This window comes from Chlamydomonas reinhardtii, chromosome 7 (assembly GCF_000002595.2).
Source record: "Chlamydomonas reinhardtii strain CC-503 cw92 mt+ chromosome 7, whole genome shotgun sequence".
Classification (NCBI taxonomy): Eukaryota; Viridiplantae; Chlorophyta; class Chlorophyceae; order Chlamydomonadales; family Chlamydomonadaceae; genus Chlamydomonas; species Chlamydomonas reinhardtii.
Window position 1 is genome coordinate 3,921,991 of NC_057010.1, and position 27,196 is coordinate 3,949,186.

Here is a 27,196-nt window from a genome sequence, read left to right on the forward strand (position 1 = left end):
TTGATCAGATGTTGGTTTACATCTACCTAGGCGCACAGCTGCTTGGCAGCGGCTGTTGGCAGCAGCACCGCCCAGCAACACACATACACAGTCCTTAGCCCTCACACATCGTCGTCCTTGGGGTCTGTCACGCTCTCTCGCACCTCTCTCTTGTTCGCTCAACAGCAAGCAATGATCCTTCAGGCTTGCAAGCGGCCGCATGTGTGCAAAACAACAGCCAGCGCTGTAGCCACGACTGAACCGTCAACCCAGCATGCTAGCCTGACACCGCAGCAGCAGCCGGGAGTTGTGCTGCAGCCGCCCCCGCGTAACAGACGGGGACGCGCGTGCTGCGTATGCCCTCTTGTGGCCGTGCCGCCCCGGCCCCCGCCCGGGAACCAGCTCTAGCAGCGGGCGCGTCCTTGCGCGTTCGCTACAGCCGTCACCGGCGCCCAAAACTGCGACACGCAGCCAGCCCCACCCGCGCACACCAGCTGCCCGTTCGGGTGCGCCGACGGCGCCGCCTGCACGTCCGATGAAGTCCTCCTTTGCAACCCACTCTAGTCGTCAACCACACTGGCTGTAGCCGTCACGAACCCCGACCCCGGGGCCCGTCATCATCGTCTCCAAGCGCACCTCCTCGGCCCAAGCACGCCTCCAGCTCGCACCGCCATTTCCACTCCGAAACCCCCAAACACCAAACCACCAACCCAGTACCCACAGCAGCAGACCGCACGCGCCACGTATAGCCACACAGCCGCCGGCCCCGCCGGCACACCTGGACATTGCTACACCGCTACAGCGCTGCAGCAGCAGCAGCGCGGCGGCGGCGGCCGGGTGCTACAGCTGCTTAGTAGTCGTAGTCACCGCCGCCGGCGGCGGGCGCGGGCGCCTTCTCCTTCTCGGGGATCTCGGTGACCACCACGTCAGCCAGCAGGAAGGTCTTGGCCACCGACACGGCGTTCTCCAGCGAGCAGCTGCGCGCCGGCAGGCAGGAGGGAAGGGCGCAGGGGGGGGGGGCAGGAAGGAGATGAGAAGGAAGGAGGCAAGGAAGGAATGAGCTTGCATGCTAGGTAGGCGCATGGCTGAATGCACTTGTAAACCCGATGTGTACATGTATGTGGTTACGTGTGTGTCCGCAAGCGTGCCTGTTCGGTACCGTACTGCCGCACCGCCGTACTCACCGGACCACCTTGGTGGGGTCGATGATGCCGGCCTCCATCAGGTCCTCGAAGGTGTCGGTGGCGGCGTTGTAGCCGTAGTACTGCACGGCGCAAAACACACGAGAGCAACAGCAACATCAGCTAGACATCAGCAACATCAACAATACGACTCCGCCGAAACAGCGAGGCAGCCAAGCACACCACACACTAGAAAGACAAGAGACATTTTCAACTCAGGATACGCAGGACAACGGCGCGGATAGCGCTTTTGCAAGCCCAGGGGCGTTGTGTTGTGTAATGCAGCTTTATGCTTACGTCCCCCTGTGCTGCGCTCGTTTTAGCTTGGTTTGGTTGCGTTTGGGCTGGAATTTGCAACACACCCCCCCCCCCCCGACGCAGCCCCTCCGCCCACGCACCGGCTGGTCGATGTTGTCCATGACGCGCTGCATGACCACGGAGCCGTTGGTGCCGGCGTTGTTGGCGATGAGCTTGATGGGGTAGCTGAGCGCGCGCTTGATGATGTCGGCGCCCATCTTCTGCTCCTCGTTGGAAAGGGTCTCCTTGATGGAGTCCACCTGCGCGTGTGCGTGTGTGGTTGGGTTGTTGGGTGACGCAGCCCGCATGTAAAAGACGTCACGAGAGATGCAGTGGGCGCGACGCGTCGCGTGCTGAGCCCCCACCGTGCCCACGGCTGCATGCTGCAAGACGCCTCTGACACGCCCGTTCGCCCTTGTCAGCTCCCCATTCCCCGCCCTCGCCTCTCCACCTTCCCCAGCCCCACCCCGCCCCCCGCGCGCCGTGAACCCCGCCCGCGCACCTTCTGGCTGAGGCGCAGCAGCGTGCAGCCACCACCGATGACAATGCCCTCCTCCACAGCGGCCTTGGTGGCGTTCAGGGCGTCCTCCACGCGCAGCTTCTTCTCCTTGAGCTCCGTCTCGGTCTGGGCGCCCACCTGCAGTGTTTAGAGTGAGGAATGGCATATTGCTGGTCAGGGTCCTTACTTCAAATCTGCTGCCGATGAAGACACCGCCCTCGCTAGCTGCTTGACAGCGCGCCATGCACTACACACCGGCACCGAGCGATCTGCCATATGCAAGCAAGGCCGACGCGCATACCTCATGCACACAGCGATTCCAAGGCCACCGAATACAGCCAAAAACGCCGCTCCGCCCCTCTCCCTCGCCGCCCCACCTGGATGATGGCCACGCCGCCCGACAGGCGCGCAATGCGCTCATTGAGCTTCTCCTTCTCGTACTCCTGCTCCGTCTCCGCCGCCAGGTTGCGGATCTGCTTGACGCGGCCCTCCACCTGCTGCTGCGTGCGGCCGTCACCCACAATGGTGGTGGCCTCCTTGGAGATCGACACCTTGGCAGCCAGGCCCAGCACCTGCGCGCGGCGAGCAGTGAGGAGGGATTGAGGGAGAGAGGGGAGAGGGGGACAGGACAAGAGGCATGGCGCGCACCGCAAACGAGTTCACTCCCTCCTTCCACCCCTCCGAACTCCCCTACCCCACTGCTCCCCTCCCTCAGACGCCGCCGCGCACCTCCTCGGTGGCCTTCTCCAGGGTGATGCCCAGCTCGTCCTTAACCACGGTGCCGCCGGTCAGGATGGCAATGTCCTCCAGGTAGGAGCTCTTGCGCTCGCCGAAGCCGGGCGCCTTCACAGCCACCACCTGCGCGCGTGTGGTATTGCCATCTTGGTGTTCAGTGATGGCTTTGGCGCTGGCTTTAACGGTGCAGCAAAAGGTGCAGACATGCCACGCTAGCACCTCGCAGCCACTCGTACGCAGCTGGTCTTCGCCCCCTCCCACGCGCCGCGGCCCCAATTGAACACGTCCAACCCTGACCAAGGCTACCCGCGCCCGCTTCTGCCTGCCCCTGCCCCATCCCCCCCTCCTTCCAACCCCTCCTCCCCCGCACCTTGAGGGTGCCGCGCAGCTTGTTGACCACCAGGGTGGCCAGCGCCTCCTGCTCCACGTCCTCGGCCATGATCAGCAGCGGGTAGTTGCCGCGGATGGCGGCCTCCAGGATGCCGATGATGTCGCGGGCGGTGGAAATCTTCTTGTCCACCAGCAGGATGCGGCAGTTCTCGTACTCCGCGAGCTGTGGGTGTGGGCGTCGATAAAATAAATTTAGTTCACAGGTTTGCTTGGTGGATTGGTAAACCAAGACACTAGCGCCGATACCTCTACTCCTAAACCGCTTCCCCTGCAGGCCCTCTGCCGCCAACCCACCCACACATCCGCCGCCTCCACCCCAAACCAACTTACTCCCTTGACCCCCTCCCTTCCTCTCCCCCACCGCTCCCACCCAACCCACCATGCGCTCGGGGTCGGTGACGAAGTAGGGCGAGTAGTAGCCGCGGTCGAACTGCATGCCCTCCACAAAGATCAGCGCGTCCTCAGCGGTCTTGGACTCCTCCATGGTAACCACACCCTGGCGGCCAACCTGCGGGGCGCGTGGCGTTTGGGGTTTTGGGGTTGGGGTGAGGGTGATATTGGAGAGGAGGGGAAGAGAAGCGGGACACCGGGGTGCAGACGGTGTGTGTTGGGGATGAGGCAACAGCGCGAACCAGAGAGGAGAGGTGTGGGCGGGTGACATGAAGGGTCCGGGTGCTGGGGGGCACGCGGCTGCTGCTAGGCCTGCGTGGGAAGTAGCTTGTGCGCTGAGACCGGCGCGGTCCTGCTCCGCCTCGGGTAGGGCGGCCCACGCAGCGCTGTCGAGCCGCTCGAATCCGTTCGTTCCTCTCCAGTCCTGCTGCTGCTACTCCTGCTGCTGCTGCTGCTGCTGCTGCCAACTCTCGTTCGACAAGCGGCTTGCTTTGCCCTGTTGGCACGCCATTGCATCCACCGTGTCCCCAGGGGCTGACCACGCACAGCTCGCTTGCCGCCTCTTCAGCGCCCTCGCGCTCGTGCTTCGGCATCACACGTCTGTAGCTGTTCTTGACACGGCTTCACTCCTGTACACACACACACACACACACATCAGCGCCCACCTTGGCCATGGCGTCGCTGATCAGCTTGCCCACGTCAGGGTTGCCGCCGGCCGACACACTGGCCACGTTGGACAGGTCCTTGTCGGAGTGCACCTGAGAGCGCGTGAGCGGGTGACAGGGGCGAGGGCAGGCAGGGAGATGAGAGGTGTGATCATGAAGCCGGCGTGCAGCCATGCGCGGAGCTGCGTCTATCCAAATCCCTGGGTTCCGCGAAGAGCCGCGCGAAGGTTGCGCTCCCTGCCTCGTGTAGCCGTTGCACTATGCACACTCTGCAGGCGTGAGCTGCTCAAGCGCTCAATCCATGCCCCTGCCGTGCTCCGCCCCGTGCCATTGAGCCTGCACACGCTCCCAACCAGCTCACACAAGCCGGCCCCTCGCACTGCGTTTGCGCCACAACTTGCATGCTGCGTTGCTTGCCCAACAACGCCGCACTCGCGGCTGCACCGTGCCGACCTAGCGCCATACTCTCGAGCCCATTCTGCTAGTACTCCCTGGCCCGGCCCTCCCTCATGGAATCTTGTCGGCGCCCTTTGCCCACAGCCGGAGTGCATTTCGCCCACACACCACGATGCCATTAAATGGCCCCCCGACACACACACATACGCTTTCGTTTCGTTTTTTAACACACACACACGCATATGCACACACACACACGCACCTGGCTGGAGGCTGCCTTCAGCTCCTTCACCAGCGCGTTCACGGTCTTCTCCATGCCGCGGGTCAGCTGCGTGCACGGGGTCGGCGGGAGGCGGGGGGGGGGACAAGGTGAGTAGGGCGGGCGTGCGACACTGCCTCGGAATGAGCGCAGGTGCCCGTAGTGAGGGAGCGAGCCGGTGGTATTGGTCGTGGCTGACGCACGTGCCCACATATGCATCATGTCTGCGTCTTCTTCCATCCCTCCCCACTGTCCGGCCCGGGTGTTTCCTGCCGCCCTCCCCCGCCGTGCCCACCTGCACGGGGTTGGTGCCGGCGGCCACGATCTTCATGCCCTCAGCGATGAAGGCGGCGGACAGGACGGTGGCGGTGGTGGTGCCATCACCAGCGGTGTCGTTGGTGCGGGCAGCGGCCTGCGGGCACACAGGACACGGACCAAAGCCCCACCGACGTTAGCAAGGGACGGCGCTCTAACTCCTCTCCTCCAATCCGCAGCCACGCGCCTAACCACATGGGTTGCGCCGTGCGGCCAGCCGGCTACCAAACCCTCCCACTGAAAACCATCCACACCGCTACTCCGCCTTCGCCACGCCCTTTTCCACATGTCGTTCATAGACGCCTATCCCCCCCGGGCGCTCACCCACGGTGACCAAGCACGCACCCACACACCCACCTGGCGGACCAGCTTGGCGCCGATGTTCTCCACGGGGTCCTCCAGCTCCACCTCGCGAGCAATGGTCACACCGTCGTTCACAATCTTGGGCGAGCCGAACTTGGACTCCAACACCACGTTGCGACCCTGTCGGGGCGAAAGCGAGTCGGTTTGGGTTTGAGCAAGTTTGGGCGGGTTTAAGTGGTGGGTGGGATGCAAGGCTGGGAGCCAAACGAGGGCGGGATGAGGTTGACATGCTCGGCTGGTGTGTGATGGCGGCGGCTGCGCGCGCGGGTTAGGTGACCGAAGCTCGCATGCGACATGCATGGCGTGATGTCCAGCACCGGTCTGCTTGAGGGCCCCTGATGGGTTGGGAAGTTGGGTGCCTGGCGGCTGCTCGTGGCTGCACACGTCCTACCTCCTGTCCTCGTTCATGACCCACCATCCCAACCGAAACCCTTCCACTGCACACGCGTGTGCCCCTGCCCCTGCCCCGCCAGGGAGTTTCCCCCCTGCAATGCGTCTGTCTGGACCCTGCTCCCGCCGCGCAGCTTCCGTGAGCTGCCTGCTCCGGCTCATCAGCTCCCGCCTCCGACTCGTTGCTTCAACACCGTGAGCTGTTGTTGACTGCCATACTGCGACCCTTGCTTGTGCTGCACAAACACGCTCCGCGTGGCCTGCCACGTGCATTGGCCACCGTCCTGTGGCATAGCCAGCTTTGATCTTCCGCATTCCAGCTGAGCTGCTGAGTCCTGCCTTCCGTCTCCAAGGCGCGACGCATGCCGTGCGCTATCGCAAACCCGACCGCACCCCACGCCAGGGCTAGCACACAGTCGCGCACCTTGGGGCCGATGGTCACACCGACCACGGTGGCCAGCTTGTCCACACCAGCCTGTCAGTAGAAGCAACAAGCAGTTTGGTTGGAGTGGTGAGCTAGCATGCTAGGGGCAAGGACGGCAGGAAGGCTGTGTGTGAGGGGGGGGTGGGAGGTGCTGGGTCTGGGTGCAACGAGGGAGTGAGGGGTTGCGATTGCCTGTTATGCCAGCGCTGGCCCCGCACCTGCATCTTCTTCAGCGCCTCCATGTTGCGGTTGAAGTGCAGCTCCTTGGCGGCCTGAACGACCACGCTGCGCCTACGCATCGGCAAGCAGACAAGGTGGAACGGTCAGCTAGACGCACCCAGTAGCAAATGGGCTCCACCATACAGAAGAGATCAAATCACATTCAACCATAACCTGCACAAACCCGTCGCGGGGCGGTCCTGCGTGGTTGAGCGCCCCGAGCTTAGCGGCGGCACAACACCATATCCGACACGCCCAGAGCCCAATTGCCCAGCAAGTTTCCGCAGCGCATGCAATTATGCCCTCCCTAGACATGGACTTTCCGGGGCCCATAAAACGCTCGCAAACGACACCCGATGCACCTGCCACGGACGGCGCCGCGAGCCGAGGCCGCCGACTTCGCCTGGAACGACCTGCATTGACAAACATAGCGATCAGACGCTGATCTGGGCGAGTGGTGCTAGGCCAGGTGGGCAGGCGGGTTCAGTCTAGAAGCAGCGAGAGAAATGCGTCGGCGAGAAGAACTCACCGCATCTGGGTGCCTGCCATGACTGCAGGAATATGAAAACTAGCAGACTGGCTGCAAACACTAGAGTGCAAAAAGTAAGGGAGAGGTGTGCTCCTGTGACCTAGTCTCTCCTCTTCGCTGCATGGGGGAGCATTCCAGAAGTGGGGTTCCAGACACACAGGGGTTCTGGACACGGTCGTTGCCGGAAGCCCAGACGCACAACGCACATTCACAAAAATTGATTACCCCTCGATGTGCACTCGGGGAAACTGCTGGCGTCGGCAAACCGGGGTTGTCGAGGCCATCGAAAACTGGCGAGCCTCTCCAAAAGCTTAAGCCGTCCTCGCATTTTACCAGTCAGCCACGTTAGCACGATGCCGAGCAAAGCCGCGGAGAAGTTTCGACAGACTCGCTGACACGCAACGCCAGGGGTAAAGCCACCCCTGCTCCCTTTCCATTGCTCACGTGTGACGTGCCGAGACCACTCCATATTAGCCGCCTCCCTCCGCGTCGTCACGTATTCTATACGCCAATGTTGAGCCTGGTTGCGAGTCTTGCGACCGTGCAATGTTCTCTCATTGATGCCGATACCTGTCAACTGCCAACACTGGCGGTTCAAGAGTTGGTACGCGAACGGTCGTGGCGGTTGTTTGCTGCGCGTGTGGTGTGTCCGCACTCCCATAGTCCCATTGCGTGCAAGGGTATCATTGTAAACGTCCAACGGTGCACTCGCACTCCACACCCACCCAAATGCCCCAATGACTTGGAAACAACACTGCTCATTCAAGGTACAAACGGGCACGGCAGGTTGAAGCCCCAAGCCCCGCACCCCTGACTCCCTTGCTGTCGCTTGCAGCAGGCAAGCACCGTCCTTGCATCGGTCAGGCCGCCGCCGACTGGCGCCACTTGCCACCGCCTGGTCCAATCCGCCCTTCCTGTCGCTACTGCTATTCCTGGTCATCATGGTCGTAAGGGGACAGGGGGCTGGCAAGCTAAGCACGTGCAAGAACCGCATGGTGCCATAGAAGGCTGTCAATACATGGAGCAGAGCTTAATAAACGCCGCCGTGCAACAAGGACATACCGTAGTTAATACGTTTACTACGGTACATGTTCGGGTGCTCAGTTGGCATTCCTCCAGACCTACCATCTTCACACGCACGCCGATGCCAGCAAGGCCTGACCTGCCAGGACACCTACGCACGCCCATGAATGTGTGCGCCTATGTGCGCGGCCATCGACCGGTCCTCATTACTCAGCAACACAGCGCAAGTTCTAACGGTATGTGGAATAGCACTTAGGGCCAATGCAGCCACCAGCTGGACATGTTCCATCCGAACATGCTGCGTCCCCAATCTTTGACGCACACACGGCACATGCAAGCAGCCCAATTCGTTGAAGGTGCACCGAGGCCACAAGAATGTCTCGTAGCAGCCAGTACGGCAAGTGCTTGTCGAGAGCGCAGCACGGCTATCGTGTTGCATCAAGCCCGCCGACCTCTGCAGGCACGTGGACTATGTCCTACGCAATACCCGAGAGTTCTTCTTATTCTACATGCACACCACACCATACCCCAAAGCTCACAGCATGGTTTTCACACGCGACCTTGCCTTGTCTGTAGTAATGTGTACGCACGTAATCGCTAAGGTCTAGTTGTGTAGTATGCCGAGTGCTCACAACGTGAAGATGCTGTGTTAGGCCTTCTGCATGACACGAGACAACCCAGCGCTTCGTCCACCTACTGCCCGTGACGACGCCGGCCCCAGGCCCCCCCTGGGTCCCCAGCACTCGACTGCGCCATGCCCCGCGCTTACCCGTCATAATGTATGGGCCCGTCGCAAGCAAACCAGGAGCAGCATGCCGATATCCTGTACTCCAGCCTGCTGCACATGCAAAGTGCCCGCCTTACATCACAAGGACTGCGCTTGGGCCCGAACCACATGCACTTGGGCGGTGCCGCCCTTCCACAGCTGCTACATGCTCCTGCACTCATGATCCTGCAGCTGCTTCCCTGCTCCCTTCATCCCTGGCAGCCCTACTGCTGCTCCGCATCCTGCTCCGCTTGCAGCTTTCGGTGCGCCTCCACGACGGCCTGGCGCCGCGCAATCTTCTCCGCAATCTGCGCCTTCAATCCCTCGTCCAGCTGCGGGCGGGCTATCGTCATGGTCTCAAAGCCATTGGCGGTGACGTCCGGCGGGAGGCGCGCCGTGGTGTGACGTACATAGCCTGGCATGGATAACAACATGAGTTAAATGTGGGTTGGACCAAGATCTGGGTTCATCCACAAGCGTAAGCTTCTGAGAGCATCCTTATGGCAGGGGCGCCACCCAAGGTGTGCACTCTAAGGCTCGTGACCCACATCAAACAAAGGCACAACGTCACTTGGCCCTCCCAAACGTGAACTCACCCAGGCCAAGGCAGACCATGCACATGCTGAGGCTGGCGCGGCGTCCGTTTGAATGCCCCTTGACGAAGCCGGTTCCATAGCAGGCATAACACTTCGCCTCATACGTGTAGATGACGGACTGTCACATGAGGTAGCGGGAGAAGGAGTTCGGAAACAAACGGCGCATGCGAGGAGGAGTGTGCGCTGGCGTTGCAGCAGGGCGTGGTGGACAGGTGCGCACTGGGCCTAAAAACGCACTGGGACTTAAATCTGGAGGTTATCAGTGGACCTGTCGTACTATGCAGGACTGCCGCGTAACGTACCTTGCAATTGCGCTCAGAGGGGTCACATGCAGCCTCTTCAGGTTGGCATACCTACATCACGGGGCGTGTGACACGGCTCACTGCGATGGTAGGTCCCATGGAATCGGTGGGGACGCAATTTTCGTTACCCGCGTGTGCAAGTGCACTCACCAGACCGTCCGCCGGCAGGTGCTTGTAGGGCATAAAGAGATGTACCGAGAGGGGGTCCTGGCTGTGAACGTCAGAACGTTGGGAAAGGGACAACGCTTATACACTTTCGCGACCAAGCGAAAATGACGGCTCTCTCGCGCATCACCTGTGGTAGGTGTGGTGGTCACCCTTGTGGCCTTTGTGGTCATCCAGGAACGCAACCACGATGTCACGAGAACGAGGCCGGCGCATCGGCCGATTAGGCCGGAATGCCGCTCTTGGTACCGTGCTGCCCGGCGCTACCGACACGCGGCCGAGGAGTTGGTGCGACATATTATAAGTTCCGGTTTGATTTAGTCCTGGGAGCTGGAGCAAAGGAGGAGGAATTCAATTAAAGGGGCCTTTCGGAAGCTGTTTGATTCGGGGACACGAACAATCTACTAAGTTACTGCGAGAAGAGAGGCATCATTTTAATACAACAGGGAAAGAATTACGGAAGCACAGCCCATCCGGCCACCACACCTGCTTGACAGCTTGCCGATTGCAAGGCAGGAGGGCCTCCACGGTCTCCACTGCCGCTTCAGTGCGGTGGCCCTCTTCGCGCAGACGCTGACGGCCCGTTGCACCCAGCGGCCGTCCCTCCCCTGCTATTCCCTGTCATGTCCGGGAACTCCTTGTAGTAAGTAGCTGCGCGGTTAATCCAGCACCCAGCACCCTAACTTTGCACGCCTCAGCACCCCTGTGTTCCCCTTAAAAGGTTCCCCTCCTGCCCACTTCGCCTGGTCCATCATAACCCCCTGCCCTTGTTGGTGAGCTGCAGTTTACCAGGTTGATCTGTGTACCGAACGCCAAACGTGGTCACAACTGAGCTCTGCCCCAGTGTTCACCTGCTTGACCCTTGTGAGCTGCGGTTCACCCGTGCGGTTCACCTCACGCAAGCATTGTGTGCCCAAGTGCCGAACGCGGTCACGCGCTGTACTCTTCCCCCAGTTCGTCGATGCCACAATAACAGGCTTGCATTGACAAACTTACATGCATGTATTTCATACGGATGGTACGGGATTCCCGCGCACGACACTGCGTCCGGCCCTCAGCGCCAATCGCATTTGACACGCAAATGCAGCCTCTTTCGCTGCGGCATACCGCACCAGACCACGAGCCCATCATCGTTTCCACCCCACCCCCAAGGAGTTGTAAGCGAAAGCCTCGTTCGTTGGCAAACTCGTAAAGCACGCTGGTTGAGCTGCGCAGCCACAGCCATTACCATTACCGAGTACCGGAGTGATCTGTTGCGCATAGTAGCACCACCATCCCACGGGCCCTTTGCAGAGGACAGCCAATCTGTCAAGAGTTCCAACATTCTCACTCGGCATCCAGCGTATTATCATGCTGGAACACCTTCTAAACCCCACGGCCAACCCCTCATCCTGACACCCACGTGCGGCGAGTGCTCTCCTATCTTCCGATGCCCCCAAAGTAAGCACCAGTACAAGGCACGATGTCCTGCCCTCTGACTCCTCTCAAGGCACCGAGCCCGCGCCCTAGCATGGGGAGAAACCCGCTATGCCCAGCACCCCGCAGCACCAGCTGCCCTATCTTCATGCGCTTGGCGCCTGCCACTCAGCAACGGGGTCGTCAGCCTCAAAGCCCATACTGCCAAGCTTATCTCCCGCGTCCTGTGAATAGTGCTCAATCCGACCGCTTACAAGAGCCCGACAGCGCGCATCTCGCCCGCCAGCATCTTCAGCAGACCCTCGTTGGTGGCTATGCGCGCGAGCAGCCGCCGCACCTTCTCCTCGTCTGATACGCCGTTCGCAACGGCAGCGGGCGGCGCAGCTGGCGCCGCGTACTGCACCGCGGCTGCGGGCGGGGGCGTGGCGTGTGGGGCGCGAACAGGCCCCGACGGCGGTGGCGCGGCGGGCGACGCCGGCGCCGGCGCTTTGTGCGCGTTAGCGAACAGCTTGGCGAGCGCGCCGCCCATCTGCTGTGCCGGCGGCTGCGGCTGTGCTGCGTGCGGGCTGGGAACGATGTGCGGCGGCGCGGGCGAGGGTTGCGGCGCGTGCACAGGCAGGGTGTGCATCGCGTGCGGGGGCTGCTGCTGCGCCGACGGGGGCACCGGCGAGGCCTGCGGCCTGGCCTGCTGCTGCTGCGCGAAGAAGCTAGGGGGCAGGGGGCCGGCGGGCGCATTCGGCGCCGGCGCCTGCGGCGCCTGGGCCTTGAGCGTGGCGTTCCGGAGCAGGTTCGCTAGGTTGCTGGCGGCAGCGTCACCTGCGGGAGCCGCGGGCGCGGGCGGCGGCGCACCTGTCGCGGCGGCGCGCGCCGCAGCGGCCTGCTGCGCACTGGCGGTGACTGGCTTATCCCAGAACGCGTCGTCGTCGCCCTTGGCCGCAGGGGGCCCGGCTGGCTTCGGTGGCGTTGCCGGCGCCGGCCGCGACGGCGGCGGCGTGTGCGTTTGGGGGGGCACGGCCGGGGGAGCGGCTTGGCCCTGCGCGGCCTGCGCCGCCAGCGCCTGCTCCTCATCATGCGCCTGCTGCAGATGCTTGATGCGCTCCAGCACCTCCTCCACGCGCGACAGATCGCCCTGCTCGTAGAACCAAACGCCGATGATCTCGGCGTTCCCGTGCGTGTACATAAGGTAGGGCGGGTTCTTCTCGAAGGCGAGGCCAGCATGGATATCCTCAAAATAGTTCTCTGTCGAGAGTTTGTTGAGCACCATGAGCCGGAAGCGAGGGCTGCTCTTCCGCTTCAGGATGAACAGGGACCCCTCCACGTTTCGCCGGGTCCATTGTGACGACTCCACGACCATCGTATACATCGCTACATGGCCAGAGCTCGCCAAGACCTCCTCCACGTCGTTGTCAAAGCGCTTCAATGTCGGCAAAACATCACTGAGATTCGTCATTTTTGCCGTGGTGATCTACTAGTTCGCCTTGTACGTTTGAGGAGGAATGTCGGGGCTGCTTTTGCTCGCTGGGCAGGGCGATTTCGACTACGGTAACGGCCGAGTTGTGTCGCGTTGCGAGCTTTATTGAACGCAAAAAGCTATCAGCGCACTTCCTACAAGGTACTGACGCCTGACTGTGCGGCAGTTATGCCTAGCCGGTGTGCATGCACCTGGTAAAATGGCGGGAGACATCCTCCATGCAGACGGCAGTGACGGAGTGACCCCAGCCCACGCCGACACAGGCGTGCTGTGCTCCACGGTCCTGCCCCCGCGAGAGGTACGTCTACGTGTCTCACTGGTGGCGATGCGCCTGCTGGCATAAGCATTGGAATAATTGTTATTGAACCAGCGGAGGAACCCACTTGCGAACGGATAGCACGTGCCTGGGCCTGCAAACTGGGCCCTGTATTCAGCTACTATAAAATGTTAACAACATATCTTTGCAACCAGCGCAGGGCAAGCAATGGCGCTGAAGAGAACATGCTGGGCACAGGCGTCCACCCAGTCCACCCTCCTGCACTCTCCTCCACCGCACCTGGAGCGGGCCTGAAGGACGCCGGCCGGCCTATGACAGCTGCACCGGTCAACTTCCCGAGTTCCCGAACGCGGCGCCGACACGGCCCCCCCCCACACACACACATTCAGTCAGTAAGAGCATGCCTGCCGACCTCCGACATTCTGCCATTATGCCCTGTTCGTCTGTTACAACCGTATCCTAAACATTGGGCGACCCTAACACCACAGCGCTGCTGCGCCAGTGCCCGGACGGCAGGCCCGTACACACGCACAGATGCAATTCATGCAAATGCTGTCCACAATAGCTCTTTCTTGTAACCACTTGCCCCAGTGCCTCACAACCATGGCCGGTGCGGTACTGGGCAAAGATACCGCATCCATCGCGCCATACTCCACATCAACAGCCACTGTAACAGCTCCACAACCATCGTATACATCGCATGGACGTTCCACGCAACAAACCCTCTCGGCCTCCCCTTCAGCACAAACCCGGATGTGGAAACGGGAAAGGCGGCCTGCCTTCGGCTCAACCCACAGCACACCCACCATCTGAGGCACCCTGGGTAACACGGTTACAACTGCACACTTGACAACTACCGCATATACAACATCAAGTCCCAACAATTGTTGGTCGGAAACGCGTTTCCCCCCGCCCGCACTGTGTTGTACATGTCATGTAAGAGCTACATTTCTAGGAACTACACGGCCCAAGCAGTAGAGATACAGGATTTTCATTAGCAATCTTAAAAAACTAGACTATATGCGTGCTGTATGAAGAGCACACACCACCACGGGTGGGGCAAAGCTCGCACCCGCCTTTCCCAGCAGCGCCCCCAAATCCACCTGCGCACGTGCCGATGCGTACTGCGTACATGCACGTTGGCCCTTGGCCCTGCACGTGCCGACTCGCGGTGGGGCTTATACCCCTCACGGCGACGGCCAGCAGCCCAGCGCTTCCTCAACCGCTTCTGCTGATGCGCTGCTGCCACCAGCGACCGACCCTTGCAGTCGTTAAAGCACGCTGGGCGGCAGCGGCGGCTCGAAGCCGCCCACCTGGCCGCCGTTGGCGAAGAAGTCCAGGTCCTCAATGGCAGGGCGCAGCGCCTCGGGCACCTGCGAACAGCACACGCACACGCAGGCGCACAACGAACGGCTCAGGCAGGAGTCAGGCCGTGGGGGGTCAGGCCGTAGGGCCTTCCTTCTGCCACCTGGGGCGCACAGGGCACCCGGTTACACGCACGCAGCTCTTCATGCACGGTAAGGGGTCAGGAAACTCTCGGCCGTACTGTGACCATTCACCGGCCAGTCCCGCCGCCGTCCCGCCTCACCTCCTCCAGCGTCAGCGGTGGCGGCATGCGCTTGCCGCGGCGGTACACCGTGCGCTTGGACTGGTCCCACAGCTTCAGGTGGTCTTTGATCAGGTGCCTGCACCGCGAGCAAACACCACGCGCCGCACGGGGTGTGCAATCAATGCCTCGCACAGTCCTTGCGCTAAGGCAGACTCCCAGCGGCGGCTGGCCCGAAGTCCCTGTACTGTACAGCCTGCTCTCTTGACAGCCAGCTCGACAGCGTTGTCACCCGCTGGGCCTGCCTGCCTGCCGCGCCAATGCCGCCTCCGCTGCCGCTGCCCCCGCACGCGACTCACCACTTGCCGCACTTGGCGCACTGCGCGAACACGGTGCCCTTGGCGAAGGCCTCCGGGCTGATTGGCTTGACGTTCACCGCCTTGCAGCCGTCCGCCAAGCAGGTGAAGCGAAGCTGCGCCGGGGTGCAAAAAAGCGGTAGTGGGCGCAACAAGCGACACAGTCATGTGAGTGAAACCAGAGCGTGTTGGATGCTTGGTATGGCACGTGTAGAGCAAAGGATAATGAGAGGCGGGACGTGTGGTAAGGACCTGTCAGCGCTGTGCTGAGCCCATGTGCAGCCTTACCATCTTCGTGCGACGGGGAGAGCTGCTGGAGGTCTGGTACGTCTCCTCAGCCTGCACATATGCATGCAGGGGAAAGGGACGTAATTGTGACATCGTGAGTGGGTTAGAAAACCAGGTGCCGTAACAACGCCTAGTGGAGAATTCACCTTGTCACCTATGGAAAAGACTATGGCAAGGCGCTCTGCAATCCTATCTTGACCCGCCCTCGCCCACAGCAGCACCCACATCTGCCTCCGCGGAGTTGCTGTTGGGAACGTGTACGATGCCGGTGCAGGTGCTGCTGGGCACAGGCGCGGGCGCGGGCTGCTGCTGCTGTTCCTCGTGCACATCCACCTCCACGTCCACAAGCGGCCCGTCACTAATGATGGTGAGCGCCATGGGCTGCTGCGCGATAGCCTGCAATAAGGTAAATGAGGTGCACAAAGGGTTGGGATGTAGGCATGCGATGCAGGCGAAGGCGACGAACCCGAGGGAGGCAGGGGTCGCCGGATGCCCGTGCGACATCTAGAAGGTTCGCGGGGCACTCGATTCCTATAGCCGCGGGCATCCATCCCCGAACGAGGCGCTCAGGTCTGTACCAGTCAAATCCTCTGTGCAGTTGGTGTACACACCTGTTGGATGAGGCTGAGGGAGGAGGGCCCGGGGGCGCGCGCCACGCGACGTAGCGCCGGCAGAGACTTGTTTCGCACGAACTTGGCACGGCACGCCCGCGTGGACTCCTGCGCGGTTTCGCGCTCCTCCACGCGCGGAATGACGAAGTGCGACCCACGCACGTTGTAGTAAGCATCCTGCAGACGCATAACGCAGATAGGGGGGCGGTCAATTGCGGCTGTGCCCCCCGAGCTGGGCCGGGTGGCTGGAGGGGCTCCGCAGGTTCCGGAAACCCCTGGGGGCAGCGCCAGGTCACCAAGGCGCGCGCTGCCTCACACACTAATGCAACCGAGCGCCAACCCAGTTGCGCTCCAGGCGTTTCATGCGTCGTGCAGATAACGCCATTCGTCACAGGCTGTCTCCTGCAAACCCCGGTCCGCGTGGATGGCCGCATGGCTGCAGTCTGGGTCGACGCACTCGGGGGTAGCCGCCTGTGCCCCTCAAGAAACCCTACCTACCTGCATGGAGTCCAGCAGCCATAGCGTGCCAGATGGAAGCGCCACGGGCCGGTATTCGGGCTGCTCGGAAGAGGGGGTATTCGACATCGCCAGGGTCCGCACCGCGCGTCCGCCCCCGCGGGAGGCCGAGGCCCCGCGGGTGCTGTGACTGAGACGTTTTGCAGCTAGCATTCTGGGGCCGCGTGCCAAGTCGGTAGCGGACGAAGAGGAGGAGTCGCGAAACCCGCGTTCAACCCTCCGAAAGCTTTGTCACACCACCGCTAGCGATTACAGGGGACAATGTAATGTTGTGTTGCGTGTATTTAACCTGGATATGGGACTTAGTAGCTGGTCTGCTCGGTCTACCCGGGCATGCGAAGCCCTGGCTGAGGCCCATGCCATGCCTTTAACAACTTGACATGCAGACATTGTGGCAAACAGATTTTGTATAAAAGTCACATATAAAAATGCACGGCCGTCCCAGAGAATACAAAAACAAGCTGAAAGCGGACCCCAAGGCGCAGGAGGCCTACAAGAAGAAGGTAGCAGCACTTTGATGTTGCATATGCGACTGTGTGTGCCTTAGATCCATGTCCTCGCAAAGAATCTGCAGTAAACTGGCGCAACTGTGCAGGTCGATGCCATTCGGAACGGCACCGCGCTGGTACTGGAATACCGTCGACAGAAGAAGTATGAGCCCGCCATCATGGATGCAGCAGCTAAGCTGCTGAAGGTGGTGCCTGAGGTGCGCACCCGGGCCCGGGGTTTGGCGTGAGGTGGCTTCGCGTCAGGGTTGGGGTTGTGGGGCAGGCACGCCACGGCAGTGACACGCAAGGCGCCTCCGCACGGCAAGCACCGCTCCCTTCCTGGCCTGCCCTGTCAGCGGCTTGCCCTGCTTCATAACTGTCGTATCTTGGTGGGGGTTGTTGGGCTGGACCCACACGCAGATCTACACGTTATGGAACTATCGGCGTGAGGCGCTTGAGCCAGTGTTTGCGGCCGGCGGCGAGGAGGCTGCGCGAGCCAGCGAGGGAGAGCTGGCGCTGACTCAGGCAAGCCGCGCGGGAGAAGCACGCCGAGAGGCGCTGTGCTCGGTTCATCATGGGGTTGTGCTGCATGGGTGCTACGGCCAAGCAGGCATGCTGCAACGGAGTTAGTCGTGGGGAGTCGGTGGCTACCCCGGGAGGTGCGCACGGGCTTGGATCCGTGAGGGCGCTGGATCCTTAGCACGGCATGCGCGCGGCCTGAATCGGTTATCACTTGCCTGCCCGCCTCAGGCATGCCTCATGGAGAACCCCAAGTCCTACTCCGCCTGGCACCACCGCAAGTGGGTTGTGGGACAGGGCCTGGCGCCGCTGGAGCGGGAGCTGCAGCTGGTCACACGGTGAGCAGCTGGCGTGCAGCTGGCGTGCAGCAGCCAGCTGGCATGGATCTGGGTTGGGGGATCTGGGTTGAGGGATCTGGGTCGGACCGGCTTCGGGGGGAGGCGGTGTGGGTCGGCGGGAGGGGCTATAAATATCATCCCAAACTAAACCAAACCATGCGAAACTAGCGGAGCACCGGGGCGGGGGCGGTCCTCCGGACAAGTGGTAAGCAGGGTTTTGTGGCCACCTGCATGCACTCGCCGGTCCAGGCGTCTTTTGGATGTACTGTATGGAGTTGGGCAGGATGCAGGTTGGCTGGCGGGTTGGCCGGATGTGTGTGCCGGCTGATGCGCTACACGCCCTGCGCACCCACGCCTTGTGCTGATCTGCAGGGCTCTGGATGAGGATTCCCGAAACTTCCATGCGTGGAACTACCGCCAGTTCGTGTGCAGGAAGCTGGGGCGCAGCGCGCAGGTGCGTGGCATGGCTAGAGGCGTGCGTGCGTCCTCGCATGTGGCATAGAGTGCGTGTGCTCGCGCTGGCAGGCGGGACGGGCACGCCTGTGTGCGAAGCACCCCATAGGGCTACCTAATGTGAGAGACGCTGTAATACCGGTATACGCAGCAGGATGTAAGTTGCGCTCTCGCCGCCCAGCTCGCATCAACGTCCAACGGCACGTCCTCCCGTACCCATCTCAGCATCGCTGTGTTTTCACCTGTCACGCCTTGATCGCTCCCCCTCTCCAGGACGAGCTGGGGTACGTGGAGGAGAAAATCATCCAGAACTTCTCAAACTACAGCGCCTGGCACTTCCGGACGATGCTGCTGCACCAGATTTACGGCACGCCAGGTCAGGCAGCGCAGCGCGGCCTGTGTGCATGGGGCCTGTGTGCATGGGGCGTGTGTGTCTGGGACCGCGTGCACGAGTATTCACCGGCCGCAGGGTGGCTTGTGGCTTGCCCGCCCCGCCATGCATGAGAAATGTCTCCTCTCCGGCTACTGCCTAAACACTGTGTCTGTGTGCGGCTGCAGGTGGGCCGGAGGCAGGCGTGGGCACGGAGGCGCCGGCATCAGCATCGTCGCCGGCACCGGGTGCGGGTGGGACGGCGGGCGCCGCCGCCTCCGGCTCCGCCAGCCAGCGCTCGCCCATCCCTCACGAGGTGCTGGACGCCGAGTACGACATGGTGCACCAGGTGCGCGTGGTTTGTGGGGGAGGGTTACTTGCCCGAGCCCAAAGAAATAGGTCCCAATAGTCAAGGTTTCATGGGGAGGGGCGGACTAGCTCGCTTGCTAGCTGGATGGCACGACTGGGGTACTGCATGGTCGTGGATGTCGGAACTTGGGTTCTGTCAGTGGAACAGCCAAGGGCCCTGCGTTCCCGAAGCACTGGCACTCTATGCAGCCGCCGCTTTGTAGTGGCATGTGCCGGTGCACCGCTGCCCCTGCCTGACGCTGACAGCGCCGTGCTGCCCCCTCACACCCACCCACCCACACACCCACACACACGTGGCGGAATTGTTCCGTTTGTTCTGTGTTTAACACGCGCACACGTGCAGGCCTTTGCCACGGACGCCCGTGACGAGTCGCCATGGACGTACTACCGGTGGCTGGTGGGCAACACACTCGCGCACCTGGGGCCGGCAGCGGCAACAGCAGCAGCAGCAGCCGCGGCAGGGTCATTAGAAGCGGCAAGTGGCGCCGGCGCCGATGCAGCTGCTTCCGGGGCGCCCGGGACAGGTGGCGAGGCGAGTCGGGAGGGGCGGGAGGGGCAGGAGGGGCAGGCGGAGGTGGACGAGGAGGCGAGGGCGCGGGTGGCGGCGGTGCTGGAGCGGGAGGCGGCGCGGCTGCAGGAAGACCATTTGGCGGCGGAGCCGGATGCAAAGCGGCCGCTGTTGGCGCTGGCGCGGTTGCGGGAAGCGCAGGTGGGTGGGCCGTGGTGCAGGGGGTGGGAGGTGGGGGCAGGGCTGGTGGGCATGGGGCTGGGTGTTTTAGGCGGGTTCGGATGTGAGGGGGGCATGCCTGCAGCTGCAAGGCCGCCCATGTAGGCACGGTGCAGGTTGGCTTCTCATGCAGACCTTTCAGCTACTGAGCTACTGTATTCCCAACTGCTCCTGATGCGCTTGCGCTGCACCTCGATTGTTCGCTCGTCGTGGCTGCAGGCTCGGCTGGGGCTGGGTGACAGCGCGGAGGCGGGGGCCGCGCTGCTGGAGGAGGCCCGCGGCATCTACCGCCGCCTCATGGACATCGACCCGCTGCGGCGGGGCTACTACCAGGACGCACTGGAGGGGCGGGCGTTCGTGGTGGTGCAGGCGCTGGGCACGGTGTGATCGGCGCACGTGTGTGGGCGTGGACGTGGCTTCTCACAAAAGACCAAGGCATGTCCACCGTAATGCAGCTTTAAACCATGACGCGGTTTTGGACAGGGTTGAGGGTGAAGGTGTTTGGGGTGAGGTGTTTGTTGCAAACGTGGCTTTAGGGAGCTCATCACTGGCTGGTCCCACCACACGAATTTGGCGCAAGGCATCTTCGCTAAGGGTGTTGGTGTGCGGCCTGGGAATACAAAATGCCCTCGAGTTACACTACAGCGTGTCGTGATCACGGCAGGTAGTGTGGCCAGTGTTACTTATGTGGGGGTATTTGCGTGGGAGAGCCATGGGGCCCTTGCTGAGGCCCCAAGATGCATGCGGCGTGGATGGACGCCAGGGTCGGGGGTTCAGTTGGGGAGGCCGTACACGTGGTAGCGATTGGGCCCAGGGTTTCGCATTGGTCAACGGCATGCTACATGTAAGACCATGAGTTATCCTGTAGCGGAACACTCAAACTACTGAATCGATAGATGAACGTGAACCACCTGCTTGTCGTAAAAACTGGGCCGGCATGTCGCGTGCATGTTAGTCGCCTCACTTTGCGTTCGTCTGCTGATAGGCATATCAGGTACATTTCAGACTAGATCCAAATGAGCGTATTTCTGTCGTTCCTTGCCCGCTTGGTGTAGACTTATATAGTGATGGGCTGCATTTGCGGGAAGCTGCTCCCGCCAGCGGCGCCCCAGGACTTCGCAGAGCTGCAGCATGCAAGCAATACGAACGAAGAAGTCTATGTCATCGGGCCGGATGCGCCGGACCCCGCCAGGCTTTGGATTCCCGACCTCGTCTGGCGCTACGCCGCGTGCCTCCCGCCCAACGAGATCCCCTGCACCTTGCGCCTGGTCAACAAGGCCACTGCCGCTCAGTTCTCATCGCCGCGGCACACCAGCATCCAGCCAATACTGCCCGTGCCGCCACACTACTTCCGCCGGTGCTGGGGCGCGCCCGCCATAGCCGCCGCGGCCACACTCGCTGTTGGCGCGGTGCCGACGCCGGAGCCGCAGCAACAGCACCTGGCGCAAGCACCATTGGGGTCCACAGTCGTGGCTAGCGACGCGGAAGCAGTAAAGGCGGGGCACGCTTCGTCACAAGGCGGGGCGGCAGCAACGGATGCAGCTACGACAGCGGGACAGAAGGCTACTGGGGCCGCAGCAGGGCTTGCTGCCGCATCAACCCCACCAGCCGAGGCGGATGCTGGCGTTCCGGGGATGGTGGCGATAGAGGAACCCGCAGGACCGGAGCCTTCCACCGCCCGCCATGGAAATATAGCACCGATACCGACGTCGCTGCCAGCACAGGCAGCAGTGGCTGCTGATGCCCGCGGCGATGACGCGGGCGCTGATGACGGTGCGTCTTCCAGCGCCAGCGCCGCCGTCGCCGCCGCCGCAGGCGCACCTGCTGCACCTCCGCCGCAGGCGGCTTCTGCCGCTGCTGCCTTGCCGGCCCCGGCTCCAGCGCCGCTGCCGCTGCCGCCTGGCGCCTACCGCGGCTCCTGCGGCGGCGACCTGCTGTGGCTGAGCGGGCGGCAGCGGGTCCTGCTGCTGAGCGCAACCGCGGCCAGCGGGGTGGTGGAGAACCTGGAGGTGGGCGTGGTGGCGGGCGGTGGCGGTTGCAGTTGCAGTTGCGGTTGCAGTTGCGGTTGCGGTTGCGTGGAGTATGGGCAAGTGTGCCAACGGCGGGTGCTTGCTGGTGTCGGTGGAAATGCGGCATCCAGTTTGGGCAAAAGATGTATGGGAAAGGGGGGGCTGTGGTCCTCCCGAGGCAATGGCGGCAGCTTACCTGCCTTTGTCCCCGTGCCGTGCCGTGCCGTGCCCGCAGGTGCTCCTGGACCCCCGCCTGTCCGCCTTCTTCCCCCGCACCACCGCCAGCCCCCTCATGTTCGCCGCCGCCGCCGGCCGACCCGACATTGTGGGGCTGCTGCGGCGGCACGGCCTCCCCTGGAGCCACTCCGTGCTGCAGGCGGCGGTGCGGACCGGCGACCTGGAGCTCGTCAGGTGCGTGGGACGGCGGCGGGTTGTCGGCGGGGGTGGCTCACTTCGTCGGCGCCGGGATGCGAGGGAGGGGCGGGCCAGGGGGACGGTTAGCTTGGGTGGGGATTAACGTGGAAGGGGACTGGCGGGCGTTGTAGATGTGGTTTGGTGGGTGCTGTGGCGCCGGCCCTCAGGCTGCCCAGCAGGGTTAGTTTGAGAATGTTGGGTGCAACGAGTTGGATGATGCGTGCTTGACGTTTTGGGCCCTGCTGCTTCTATGCAACCGTAGAAAGGCGATCGCTGAGAAGTGCGCTTGGGGCCTGGGCACGCTCAGTGCCGCGGCGGCGTCTGGGCACAAGGACGTGTACGAGTTCGTGCTGGAGGTGCGAGCGCCTGCGTGTGTCCAGCTTCAAACTAAAGAAGCTGTGGGTACCCTCACAAGTACCTGCGCTTGACAGGTCGCGTGGTAGCGCTCACTCATTGCTTGTCCGTGCTTTCCTATAACACGCAGAAGCAGCGGCGGGTGGGGTGGATGGACAAGCCCAAGTTCCTAATGGGGCTTCTGGAGGACGTGGCGTACGGCTGCAGCCTGCAGCAGCTCAAGGTGCGTGCGTGCGTGTGTGCGCGTGTGTGTATGTGTGTGTTAAAAAACGAAACGAAAGCCCGCCCAATGACGCGACGGAGTTACTTACCGATACCCACCATTTTTACCGAGCGTCGCGTGACTGTCGTGACCCAGGTAGTCATACTTACCCGCGATAAGCCTGGAACCCCACGGGCGACCATTCGGCCTGACCCCGCGTTGCACCTGTATGCGTCCATGCTCCGCACCCTGGGCGCGCTAAACAACGTTTACCCAGCACGCCTAATTCCCAGATTCCCGCCCGCTGGTCGTAGTCGAGCTCACCTATAGGCAAAGGTGGAAGCATGGGCATAGGGCGGCAGCGAGGAAGTGTCACGGGCATGTGAATGGCAACGGCGATAAGAGAGGCGGCGTGCAGCAGACAAGCTAGGTATCACGCGTCCCAAATCCCGCCCACTAAGTACAATAACACTATTGGAAGAGGGCGAGTTAGCGGTGGCACTGCGACGAAACGGGGTCGAGGCGGCATGGGGGACGTGGCGGGCGGCGGTTGCAGCGTTTCCAGACGCGTGTCAAGCTGGTGTGTGTGCGTGTGACGTGTGTGCGCCGTGGGCTGGCGGGAGCTGGCCTCCCGCTCCCCACTCCACGGCGGCACCGAGGCTAGGCACGCTCGCGGCCGCAGTGGCCGCGTCGGCTGTGCGTGACGAGCCCCCCTGTATGTGTGTGTATGTGTTTGTACGTGTGACTGTGTGTGTGTGTGTGTAAGAGAGCGTACCGTAATGACTAGTGTTGACCTGCCTGGTCTGCCAGCCTGCCTTCCTTGCCTTGTTGTAGCTTGTGTGTGCCCAAGCTTTCCTGTGGTGTGAATGACGTCACCTGCCCACCTACACCCACCCAAACTGTCTAGCCGTGTCGCTGCCATTACCCGCCATCCAGGACATCCGGGCCAACCCGCCGCCCTTCGGAGTGGACTGGGAGTGGATGCACGTGACCGCCTTCGCGGCCAGCAGCCCCACGCCCGACTGGCGGGAGAAGGTGGAGTGGCTGGAGGAGCAGGGCCACGACAAGAACGAGTGGGCGGCGCAGCGGGTGGTCAAGTGAGTGCGCTGTTGGATGTGTGGTTGCGGTGGGGGCGGGGTAGGAGCAAGTAACCCAAAGTGGCCCGAGACAGATGCGTGTACATGTGTGTGTACGCGCTAGAAAGCCTGGCTTGGTCCACACACGCAGCGGACCGCAAGTGCGCCCACCGCCGGCGCGCCTCCCGGCTCCCATCCAGCGGCGCGCTGGGCGGCTGGCGGGGCGGCCTGCGCTTGATTGCCCAGTGCGCAGTGCTTACCTGTGCCCACCGCACCCACCGTGTTTGTGTTTCGGTCGGTGTAATGCACTGGCGGGCGCATAGGCTGTTCGGAGTGGACTGGCGGCGCGCCGGCGGCGGCGGCGGGCACTGGGCCTCGCCGCGCGGCGGCGCGGACGTCGTCAACCCGGATGCAGGCTACTGGGGCAATCCCATCAGGGACGATGCGAGGGTGGCGGCGGCTCGAATCACAGCCGCCAAGGCCGCCGCCGCCGCCGCAGCAGCAGCAGCAGCAGCAGCAGCAGGAGCGGCTGGGCGCGAGCTACGTCATCCCGGGCCGCGCAGGGCTTCGGCGGGCCCCCTGGCTGGCGCCGCCGGCGTCGTGGCTGGGGAAACGGACGCGGCAGCAGCGGCGCCGGCGACAGCAGCAAGGGCTGGCGACGGCGGCGGCGACGCCATTGGGGCGCCGCAGAACGGCACGACGCCGTACGACGGGCATGGCCCGTTCGACTATGACTCCGATGACGTTGACGATGCTCCGCACGGGCCGGGCGGCGACGCGGCTGCTGCTGCGTCGTCCTCTGCCACGGCTGCAGCTGCTGTAGCGGCGGCGGCGGCCGCCGTACCGGGTGCGCAGGAGGCGATCGAGCGGCTGACGTGGCTGCGGGAGCGCGGCTACCCCATCCGCACGAGCGCGGTGATGGAGGCGGCAGCGGCGGGTAATGTGGCGGCCCTGCACTTCTTGCTGACCGTGTTCCGCCCCGGCCGCCGCCAAGGCCGTGACGGCAACAACCTCTTTGGCAATGGGGGCGAGGAGGCACAGCAGCCGCCCAACCAAGGCGGTGGCGGTGGTGGTGGCGGTGGTGGTGCCGTAGACGGGCCCCATAGCAAGTATGCGGCTCAAAAAGAGCGCGAGGCGTTTCGAGAGGCGGCGCCGAGAGCAGCGAAGGCCGGCCACCTTGCATGCCTCAAGGTGGGAGGCTGGGGCGCGGTCCTGGGAAGGAGACCTGGGCCGGGCTGTGCCCTGTGCGATGCCACATGCATGTTTGCGCCTGCCACAGGCTGTAGTCCCGCTCCATCGCCTGTCGCGCATTCACCGTAGCGCAAACCTCCGTTGTCTGGATCGATACGGTGGTTGCGGCGCTTTTCCTTCCCCTTCTGTCTCCACGTGTCTTACCGCGCGACCCGTGCAATCCCCCTCCCTCCGTCGGTAACTATTGCTGTTCCCCCAACACTGCCTGCCGTCTGCCATGTCCTTGGCTAATCATGAATGGCATATTGGTATCCCTCCCCGTGACCACCACGCCGCAGCTGCTGCACGAGCACGGCTACCCGGTCGCTTCCGCCGCTGTGCTGGAGGCCGCGGTGCTCAGCGGCCGGCGGCGGGTCATGGCCTGGGCACTGGAGCAGCTGCTGCCGCCACCAGGCGCCGCCCGCTGCAGCGCCGCTGGCGGAAGCGGCACGGCGCCCAACCAACCGCCGCCGGCGCCGCCGCCTGCCACTGAGCAGCTCCAGGCCGGGGTGCCCGCACTTGCTGATGCTGCGGGCGGCGCCGGCGCCGCCGCCGCCGCCGCCGAGGGCGAGGGCGAAACGAACGCCAATGTGGGTGCTGATGAAGCACGGGAGTCGCCCACTGCACCAGCGGAGGCGGTGCCAGCCGCTGCCCAGCCGCCCTCCGGGCCCTCACTGACGCCGCCGCCACATCCCCTTGAGGCGGCACTGGGTGGCAGGGCGCAGGCGGAGCACACAGGCGCCTCGCTGGCTGTCAATGCAATAGCGGCCGGCGGGGGCCAGGCGCTGAGCGTGTGGCTGCTGGACTGGCTGCACGCGCGGCGGCTGCTGGTGCTGGATAATCCAGGTGAGGGACTGCGATGGACCTTGCAGCGTAGGCTGGTTCGTACGCGGGAGACAGCCGTTCATTCACAATGGGTTACATGGTATCGGCATGATTGCGAGTCGCGCGGTTTGGAAGGATACGGCTGCAGGATGGTGTGAGGGCAAGGTTCCTTCGCGCAAAGCTGGAATATGCGTGTGAAGGAGTTGAGGCTCTGGTGCCTGTGTGTCGGCCCCTGTCGCAGCCGTGTTTGCCACCGCGGCGGCGTATGCTGCGCGGCCGGCGCTGGAGTGGTGTGCGGCGCACGGCTGCAGCTGGGACGTCTCAGCTCTGAAGGAGGCGGCCCGTTCAGGCGGCGTCGCGGCGGCGAAGTGGTTGGTCGCACGCGGCTGCCCCGTCGGGGTAAGTCGCCGTGCCCCTCGCCCTTCCTGTGTGGCCGGCTCGAGTCTGGACCTCCCGTGGTAGGCCCTCTTCCCTGTCTTGTGAGACCAGCAAACAGCGCTCGCCGCAACCGCAGACCGGCATGCGCACACCCTTCCCACATGACTTGCACCCTCAAGCACCAGCGGCCCTCAACTCCCCTCATCAATCCTGCCTTGTGCGCAGGAGGACGGCGTGCCGTACATACTGGCCGCCTCAGCACGCCACATCACCATGCTGCGCACGCTGCGGCAGCTGGGCGTGCCGTGGCGCCCGGACGGCAGCACGTTCATGACCGCCGTGCGGAGCGTGGGGTACGAGGGCCGTCTGGGCGGACTGCCGCACGTCACAGTCGGGTGAGTGGAGAAATCCGGGATGAAGGAATCCCGGGTGGAGAACCAGGGGGTGAAATCGGGGGGGGGGGGTGACCGTGTACGCAGGTGTGGGTGCGGGTGTGTAGGGACCTCAGCGGCTCAGCACCTAGACGCCGCCGTGTACAGTTGCTAGATTGGCACGGGGTGAGGCCTTCCATGAGCGCGCGTGCTCAAGCTAGGAGCCTGCATCTCACTTGTGTTCTGCTTTGCGCTCCGCATATTCCACCCGATGACCCTCAGGGTGTCTGGACTGCGGATGCTGCGTGATATCGGCTGCCCGATTGATTGGGCCGCGCTGAAGATCATGCTGAAGGACAAGAGGCCGCCGCCGGCGTCGTTGTACGAGTGGCGAAAGGACGCGCTGTCCAGGTTCCTGAATGAGCCGCAGAGCAAGGCGTGTCGGAAGAGGTGGAAGGCGGAGCGGCGCGCAGCGGGGGGCGGCGCCGAGGGCGGGAGCGGCAGTAAGGCGCGGCGGTGAGGGGGTGGAACCGTAAGAGGCAGGAACGGCCGCTAGAGGCAGGCGGGAGGGGGGGCCCGCTGTGAGGGGCCCGGTTATAGGGCCCCACAAAGTTATGGTACCCGATGGTACTGTTTGTGTAAGAATGGCTGAGATCAAGAGCTAGGGCAGAGCCGTGACCGCTGCACGGCAACACATACGGTAGTGTTG

The 27,196-nt window shown here is 63.1% G+C and overlaps 6 protein-coding genes across 7 annotated transcripts; 2 read left to right on the plus strand and 4 right to left on the minus strand.

Moving 5' to 3' along the window:
* Positions 1–4: 4 nt before the first annotated feature.
* On the minus strand, positions 5–7,083 carry CHLRE_07g339150v5 (uncharacterized protein). Its single transcript, XM_001692452.2, has 16 exons — positions 7,032–7,083; positions 6,865–6,915; positions 6,502–6,574; positions 6,284–6,334; positions 5,464–5,589; positions 5,087–5,203; positions 4,795–4,860; positions 4,137–4,229; positions 3,461–3,589; positions 3,062–3,244; positions 2,686–2,814; positions 2,334–2,528; positions 1,960–2,094; positions 1,559–1,717; positions 1,164–1,243; positions 5–956 (listed from the first exon to the last, which is right to left on the minus strand). The coding sequence occupies exons 1-16, from the start codon at positions 7,049–7,051 to the stop codon at positions 830–832; spliced, it is 1,734 nt and encodes a 577-aa protein (XP_001692504.1). The 5' UTR covers positions 7,052–7,083; the 3' UTR covers positions 5–829.
* A 238-nt stretch (positions 7,084–7,321) lies between these two features.
* Positions 7,322–10,308, minus strand: CHLRE_07g339200v5 (uncharacterized protein). 2 transcript variants are annotated; one of them, XM_001692453.2, is made up of 5 exons: positions 10,014–10,308; positions 9,869–9,929; positions 9,719–9,769; positions 9,417–9,534; positions 7,322–9,235 (listed from the first exon to the last, which is right to left on the minus strand). In XM_001692453.2, the coding sequence occupies exons 1-5, from the start codon at positions 10,097–10,099 to the stop codon at positions 9,045–9,047; spliced, it is 507 nt and encodes a 168-aa protein (XP_001692505.2). In that variant the 5' UTR covers positions 10,100–10,308; the 3' UTR covers positions 7,322–9,044. The 2 variants fall into 2 exon arrangements, with proteins under 2 accessions (XP_001692505.2, XP_042922892.1); XM_043064324.1 differs by having other exon boundaries at positions 10,014–10,288.
* A 555-nt stretch (positions 10,309–10,863) lies between these two features.
* CHLRE_07g339250v5 (uncharacterized protein) lies at positions 10,864–12,937 on the minus strand. The gene has a single exon (XM_043064325.1). The coding sequence runs from the start codon at positions 12,747–12,749 to the stop codon at positions 11,550–11,552; it is 1,200 nt and encodes a 399-aa protein (XP_042922893.1). The 5' UTR covers positions 12,750–12,937; the 3' UTR covers positions 10,864–11,549.
* A 182-nt stretch (positions 12,938–13,119) lies between these two features.
* On the minus strand, positions 13,120–16,649 carry CHLRE_07g339300v5 (uncharacterized protein). Its single transcript, XM_001692455.2, has 7 exons — positions 16,347–16,649; positions 15,849–16,025; positions 15,463–15,633; positions 15,238–15,288; positions 14,953–15,065; positions 14,636–14,732; positions 13,120–14,420 (listed from the first exon to the last, which is right to left on the minus strand). Exons 1-7 carry the CDS (start codon positions 16,515–16,517, stop codon positions 14,319–14,321), a joined length of 882 nt encoding a protein of 293 aa, XP_001692507.1. The 5' UTR covers positions 16,518–16,649; the 3' UTR covers positions 13,120–14,318.
* A 108-nt stretch (positions 16,650–16,757) lies between these two features.
* On the plus strand, positions 16,758–20,488 carry CHLRE_07g339350v5 (uncharacterized protein). Its single transcript, XM_043064326.1, has 9 exons — positions 16,758–16,867; positions 16,960–17,070; positions 17,273–17,377; positions 17,603–17,709; positions 18,082–18,163; positions 18,436–18,538; positions 18,721–18,881; positions 19,245–19,610; positions 19,848–20,488. Exons 1-9 carry the CDS (start codon positions 16,793–16,795, stop codon positions 20,013–20,015), a joined length of 1,278 nt encoding a protein of 425 aa, XP_042922894.1. The 5' UTR covers positions 16,758–16,792; the 3' UTR covers positions 20,016–20,488.
* Positions 20,489–20,637: 149 nt separating this feature from the next.
* On the plus strand, positions 20,638–27,141 carry CHLRE_07g339400v5 (uncharacterized protein). The gene is made up of 10 exons (XM_043064327.1): positions 20,638–21,637; positions 21,873–22,048; positions 22,314–22,407; positions 22,536–22,628; positions 23,544–23,704; positions 24,007–24,874; positions 25,213–25,759; positions 25,980–26,137; positions 26,342–26,511; positions 26,770–27,141. Exons 1-10 carry the CDS (start codon positions 20,696–20,698, stop codon positions 27,005–27,007), a joined length of 3,447 nt encoding a protein of 1,148 aa, XP_042922895.1. The 5' UTR covers positions 20,638–20,695; the 3' UTR covers positions 27,008–27,141.
* The last annotated feature ends 55 nt before the right edge of the window (positions 27,142–27,196 follow it).